Raw genomic sequence first — 7,404 nt, forward strand, 5'->3', positions numbered from 1 at the left:
GCAACATTTTCATCATTACGTCATATTTATAATAAATAAATATGGTTGCACAGTCTCTATGGACGCTTGCCCTGAATGTGTGCGTCACTTCGAGTTTGTCAGTCTGTTACTATTATCCAGTTAGTAATCTGCGTCCATAAATTTCTGTCTGGTGCAATTAGTGTTCTCCAGCTTTATATTGTCATCATGTGTGTTAAGGTGCTGAGGCAGTTGGATGTTTCCTTGTGGTGTTGAAATCCGTTCTTCGGCTGTTCATATTTATACAGGTTAAGGATTTTCATAATACTCTCAAACCGCTGACGTTAAGAAAAAAAAAGTAAGAAAATTCGATTGAGCTCTATCTATATCCGGTCAAAACAAACGATATTGTGTTGTCCAAAAAAAAAAATCTATTCTAGATCAAACTAATTTATAGAGAAGATGGTAGCTATCCACTGTCTGTCTACACGGTGAAAATGTCGCAAGTATACCACAGTACTGAAGCTATTAATGATGGAGGCAACAAAGATGTAGAGGAAAGGGGTATAGAACCCGGAGATCAAGATGATAATAACATAGAGGAAGAGGCTGGCGAGAAAGGAGAGGAAGAGGACGAGGAGAAGGAGGGGGAAGAGGAGGAGGAGGAGAAGGTGGAGGAAGTGTTAGTCGTGGAGGAACCGTATTGTCCTCCTTCTCCAAATTTTATCTATATATTAAACAGAGGTGAATATAATGTAATTATTGTAATTGAAAATCAATGATTTGATTTGATTTACTGGCCGAGTTAGATTATCACTCACTCACTCAATCCCATGACCGGATGGTCGTCGGGGGGGGGGGGGGGGGGGGGGGGACTTGCGTGAAGCAGAAGTTACAGTCTTCCTCCATGCCTGCCTGTTGCTAGCCCTATGTAGCAGCTTTGGAACCGACATCTCTGTCCATTCTTTTATATTGTCCAGCCACATCTTCCTTTGGCGCCCTCTTCTGCGCTGGCCTTCGACTGTGCTCTGTAGGACTGTCCTGCTCAGGCTATCGTGTCGAGTATGGTGTCCAAACCAAGACAGTTTTCTGCGATTCACAGTCGCTAGAAGAGGTTCTTGTGGGCCTGCCCGAGCTTCTAGATTATAGCTTCTAGTTGGATTATAGATTATTCTAATTATAATATTTAGATCTGTAACCACATAACCGTTTCCATAAAGAGGTAGAAGGGTGGTGGATTGGGCTTCATTAACCCGTTAACTACCGTACTCTAGAAAGACACATTAACTCACTCAGTTCTAGAGATTTTTGTTGCTTTTCAAAATTTGAAAAAAGTATTAAAATGAGCATATGCATAGCTATCTTTAATTAACTACCATTAACATATCAAAATTAAAAACTTTAGGTTTGATACGAGGCCTATAATTTGTCTCAGAAAAATGTGATTAATAGCCATGGGGTTAAAAAAAAAAGCAACCCGGGTAAACAACGGATATAGTCGTTGTTAGGGTTGAGGGAGTTAAAATAATTTGCCAGAAAAATCGTCCTTCAAATGAAAATTGACACAAAGTCTCAAACCTGGGACCTCGCGAGGTCCCAGTTTGAGAGTAATTTTTATCAATTTGAGGTCCTCGTTAATTAAATTCGATCAATATATTTTAAAGGACGAGTTTTCTGGCTAAATTTTTATATTCGTGTCTTCCCAAAATTCGACAATTAACTGGTTAAAGACCAAGTCGCATTATAGATTCAGTAAGAAAGAAAGAGAGAGAGAGAGAGAGAGAGAGAGAGAGAGAGAGAGAGAGAGAGAGAGAGAGAGAGAGAGAGAGAGAGAGAGAGATTTCATACGAAGCAAACCAACCCAGAGGCCAAGCCCGAACAAAATAAATTTCAAATTAGAACAAGTAACACGACTTTCCTTCAAAATATGTGCGAATTTGTTTATGAAAAAAAAGGTATAAATATAATGTGACACACGTGTACATACATGCAGGTCTGTCATTCGAACCCGATTATGGGCCTAGTTTAAAATTGTTGTAATGGGCAATATCATATATTTGAGATTTCCATTATAACAATGATCCTATAATGAATTGGGTTATCAGACCTGAAAATAAGTGCACGTCCGAGTGACGCATAATAAATGAGGTGAGAAAATTGCTTGATGGTTAAATCGTCAAGTGTAGAATTGCAATGGTAATGTTTTTTATAGGAAACATTTTCAATTTCTCATTCAGTATTTTACAATTTATTATTTGTTTTCCTTTTTTGTTCTTTCGGTTTTCCAGAAGGTGAATCGATGCTTGTCAACAACCGGTGCAGGAAAAGAAATTTCATGGACTACGTCAAACAAAAACTGGGTGTGGAGAAGCGTACGTAATGACTGATTCCTAACTGACTGTGTCTTGCAGGGCTGAGAAGCGTACGTAATGACTGATTCCTAACTGACTGTGTCTTGCAGGGCTGAGAAGCGTACGTAATGACTGATTCCTAACTGACTGTGTCTTGCAGGGCTGAGAAGCGTACGTAATGACTGATTCCTAATTGACTGTTTCTTGCAGGGCTGAGAAGCGTACGTAATGACTGATTCCTAACTGACTGTGTCTTGCAGGGCTGAAAATGCAAATTGTTTTAGGCTCATTCATGTGATGGAAACACTCTCAACCCAACGCAAAATATGGGAAGCCTTCCGAAAGCTCCTACACCCCCCCCCCTATTCTTTTTTTTAAAATAATGTTCTAGTAGGGGGTTTGGGAGGGGGAAAACTTTTAAAAAAACCGCAGGGTTAGAGTTTTGCGATGTGTCTTTTGATTTTTGTTAAAATAAAATAATTTAAGCTTTTATATAGTGCAATGTCCACTAAACGTGCTCAACGCGCTTTACAGGGGGTCCCTAACCAACTGGAACATGTAACATGTAGAACGAAACATGACGCCTGTTAGGCGATAATCCAATTTTTTTCCCCGATATAAACTACGCTGTTAACGTCCAGGTACTCATTTAATTTTACACCTGAGTACGATGAGATAATATAAATAAAGAGCCTTTTCCAAGGACTTAACTATGCGCCTAGCATGGCTCGAACCCAGGACCCTCCGATCCGAAAGCGAGTGTCATACCACAAGACCACATAGCCGCACAAGACAAGACAAGGCATCATAGGCCCACTGAGCCACCGACGTCTTATCGAAAGATCCTACTGTACCTACCACAGAACTAAATGTACGCCATTTCCCTCGTAATGACGCATGGTAACTTAGAAACTGGCTCTAAACTATCGGAACAATGGCGACGCCCTTATGAAATACTTCTCCGACGAGCATAAAAGTGTATCCAGAGTAGAAAAACATTATAAATATGATCATGTTTTGACTTTTACACATTCTGATCACAAGACATATGAAAAGTTCTAGCCAGCATGAAGAATAAAAATTACAGATTTTCTTTGTTTAGAACCAAGATGGCTGCCGTTGCTGGGCGACGTGACATCAGACTATTGAATTCAATTGAACCAATGACCACGCTAGGAGTCTCGTGACATTGCCCAAATACATTGCCGTGGTTCCAACTCAGTCATGAAGAAGTTCGCATTTTTGGGTAAAACGTTCTAGATTAGGCTAACCAAATTTAAATGAGTTCAAGTTATAGACAAACCAAAGATAAAAGAAAGATTAAAAATATCTTTAAAAAATACCAAAAAAAAAACAAACAAAAAGAACAAAAAGAAAAAAGAAAAAAAAAAAAGGAAAGTTTGTAACAATATTTACATTTTTATCTAGCTTGTAGCCTCATCAATTTTAATTTCATTTAGATTTCTATTTCTTATTTCTTTTGCACATCTGACCCATCGTCTAAGGTAAAAACAAACGACTGTTTACGTTTTACTAAGTAGAATGGAAATAATATGTTCCCTAAAATGGAAAACTCAAAAACGTTAATTTTAGACATTGGTTCAAGCCGGCATGTAGACATATTTGTAGGTCTGATAACACAAATTAATTATGGCCTCATTGTTATCAAGGAAATACTCTCGAACCAACGCGAAATATTGTCCATTGTATCAATGTTAAATCAAACCCATGATAATTCTCTTCGGCTGTCAGACCTGCAAATATATCCACCTACGTTCAACCCAACGTGATCTGATTTTTGAAAATCCCACAACAGCGTGCATATATTTATAGGTCTGATAACCGAATAATGATATTGAGAGTATTTCCTTTAACTCATTCAACCCTAACACCGACCATATCCGTACATTACCCGGGTACTTTTACCCCATGCCTATTTATTACATTTTTCTGAGACAAGTTATAGGCGTAGTATCAAAGCTAATGTTTTAGTTTTTACATGTTAATGATAGTTGAAAAAAACTATGTACATGCTCATTTTAAATACATTTTTTTCCAATTTTGAAAAGTAGCAAAATCTCTAGGATGAAGTGCGTTAACATGCAAATCTGTACACGATTAGTTCATTGCATTGGGCTGTTCGAATCGATTCATTGAGGGCCTACAATTTTGAGCCCTCAATAAATTCGAGTTTCTTGCTTTTCACACGACCTTTGTTAAACTTCATCCTGGTCAACTCGACACAATCCGATTGAGGCGTTGGATCACATCTTGGTTAGCATATTATATCCAAAGGCCGAAACGTCGTTTGTTTTGTGTTGTTCATTCGCGAATCAGATTTACTCCCTTTATCTTTATCTCCATTTTATTGACTCATTTAGGCACCTCTATTTATTCGTTTTAGCAAAAATCCGATACGGAGAGAACATTAGGGTCGTCTCTGTCGAAAAAAAACAAACAAAACCCAGCTCCTGACAGGTGTGGTATCTTGTCATAATATATGCTCAGTACTACTGTTGGCTTGGGATTACTTGTAAAACTCCTTGATCACTTGTAGTGGATATTACGTTGTGAAAAAGCTTATGTTTCTTTGGTGTCATTATTTTTCTGGGTTTTTTAAATATTAAAAAAAAAAAATTATTTGGTTTTTATTTTTTGATTAATATATCATTTATAGGCTGCCACATTGATTTCTATGATGTGGAAGGGAATTTTATGGGGATTTCCGATCTAAGTTCGAATGATTACATCACAGACCTATTTGAAGAGCAGAAAACCTACGTCGCATGCCTCATTACCAGACAAGTTTGTACGTAACATTTTGTGATATTATTAATTGAATTAAAATGTTTAAAAATTAATGAAATAAATAACATTCCCTTTAATCGTCCAATAACATAAAACCGTTTTGTGTCGGTGGATCACATTTGGATAATTTTTATCTTAAATTCACGTAGTGTCATCTGGTTTACCCCGACATAATACTGAATTGACGCGGTGGGTAACATTTGCCAAAATTCCCAAACATGGGAGAATAACGAGGTTATATTTAGAACATTGCGTTTTTCGTGTGGATAAGTGCTCTCTCTATATATATGTAATCGTTTTTTTTCTCTTTATGTATTTTAAAAATAGTTCTATTGTAATTTTGATACAGCACCTGATCGTAAAGAAAACTTTACTTCGATAGAACCGTTAGTTGAAAATTGGGAGAGAAAGTATCCACTTTTAAAAGGTATGTCGTCGTAATCATCATCATCATCATCATCATCACCAAAATCATCATCATCATCATCATCATCATCATCATCATCATCATCATCATCATCATCATCACCAAAATCATCATCATCATCATCATCATCATCATCATCATCACCAAAATCATCATCATCATCATCATCATCATCACCAAAATCATCATCATCATCATCATCATCATCATCATCATCATCGTCATCATCATCATCATCATCATCATCACCATCATCATCATCATTAGCACCACCAAAATCACCATCATCAGCACCAAGGCCACCACCACCACAACTAGCTAAAAAAAAGTTTCACTAAGGGAAATAAATCATAATTAATAATATGAATCATTAAAGATTGTCTAGGTTATCTCTCTTCGTTTTGATTTCAATTTTAAAAAATCGTTAAGTGTAGGGATCTTGAATAAAAAGTACAGATAATGTGAATTTTGAGGGTTTTTTTTGCAATGTAAGAAATTAAATCGTCTCTCCTGTTATCTACAACAATAGATAGAAACTTATTAACCCAAAGTTCATAATAATTTGTGGCTGTAAATTCGATTTCCAGAACTTTATTCATTTCGACATGTTACCGTTTTCACACTATGAGTCACATTTGACTTTTGCTTACAATGATTTTAACAGAGACTTTACAGAATCCAAGTCAACATCACTTGTCAAGCTGATATGCAACTTCAATATGTGAATTCATCGTCAATTAAATTGTATTTTTTAAATATTTGTTCAGGTTATATTCTTCTGTTGACATTAAATCGTGATGATTGATCTTGATAATCAAAATAGCTTTTGTTTATTTTTTTCTTCATATTCCCCCCCCCCCCCCCAAAAAAAACACAACAAAACACACAAACACACACACACACTCACTCTCTCTCTCTCTCTCACACACACACACACACACACACACAAAACACAACAAAATGGTGAATAACACCATACAATCTATGTACATAGAAATGCAAATATATTTTAAAAAAATCCCATTTAATACCAAAGCATATAGACAGAGACAAACTTTTGATTAATTCCCTTGTTTTATTCAAATTGGATTATTGTAACTCTTTCTGGGCGAATTTAAGCTAAAGTAAAAATGTGTAAACTTCAGGTTGCTGCTCAAAATAACGCAGTCAGACTTATTGTACGATATAAAAACAAATACCAGTCGGAAATTCTTCTCCGTGAGTTACATTGGCTTCCTGTGGAGAAAAGAGTTGTCTATAAGATTTGTACTGTTGTCTTCAAATCCTTGAGCACTACAACAGTAACCCCCCAATATAGGGAATGGGATTAGCGGAAGAGTAACGTCCCTTGATTGGACGTCACCGTACAGAGAGAACGTCAATTTGGTTTTGAAGTGTCTCAAGCCGCTTTCATCGGAAGCGAGGACGAGAGACCATGCGCACAACCAACATGACGTTCTCTCTCTAATAACTTTTCCGCCGGTGACGTCACAGACTATGGGTGACGTCCAATCAAGGGACGCTACTCTTCCGCTAATCTAATTCCCTATTAAAAACCTTCTAAACATCTATGTCCTCAATAGAAACTTGAGGTCAAGCAATGACCAATCAATCCTTGGCAAACCTAAGACCTTGCGTAAAATAGGTGAGCAATCCTTTCAATTTTCGCTCCCCCCCCCCCCCCCCCCTTTTATGGAACTCTCTCCCATCACATATGAGATGCTCGGATTCGTTGACAACTTTCATATCTCGCTTAAAGCTTTATCGTATTAAGTCTTAAGTTGTTATACTATTATCATGTTTTGTTGTTAAATTGAAGTCGTATCACTTTTCAATCTATACTCGTCTTACTGTAATATG

At 37.0% G+C, this 7,404-nt stretch overlaps 1 protein-coding gene across 1 annotated transcript; it reads left to right on the forward strand.

The window, feature by feature from the left end:
* The first annotated feature begins 238 nt into the window (after nt 1-238).
* Nucleotides 239-6,364, forward strand: LOC144969718 (uncharacterized). Its single transcript, XM_078908878.1, has 5 exons — nt 239-702; nt 2,247-2,330; nt 4,987-5,118; nt 5,467-5,544; nt 6,209-6,364. Exons 1-5 carry the CDS (start codon nt 456-458, stop codon nt 6,247-6,249), a joined length of 582 nt encoding a protein of 193 aa, XP_078765004.1. The 5' UTR covers nt 239-455; the 3' UTR covers nt 6,250-6,364.
* Nucleotides 6,365-7,404: the final 1,040 nt, after the last annotated feature.

The sequence above is a fragment of the Berghia stephanieae genome, chromosome 3, assembly GCF_034508935.2.
Source record: "Berghia stephanieae isolate SIO BIC M18660-M18661 chromosome 3, UCSD_Bste_1.3, whole genome shotgun sequence".
Taxonomy (NCBI): Eukaryota; Metazoa; Mollusca; class Gastropoda; order Nudibranchia; family Aeolidiidae; genus Berghia; species Berghia stephanieae.

Excerpts from the sequence above, each read along its gene's own strand:
- LOC144969718 (XM_078908878.1), top strand. The coding sequence starts at position 456 with ATGTCGCAAGTATACCACAGTACTGAAGCTATTAATGATGGAGGCAAC. Across the intron at positions 703-2,246 it reads TATCTATATATTAAACAGAG|AAGGTGAATCGATGCTTGTC; the intron begins GTGAATATAATG and ends TCGGTTTTCCAG. Across the intron at positions 2,331-4,986 it reads AAAACTGGGTGTGGAGAAGC|GCTGCCACATTGATTTCTAT; the intron begins GTACGTAATGAC and ends TATCATTTATAG.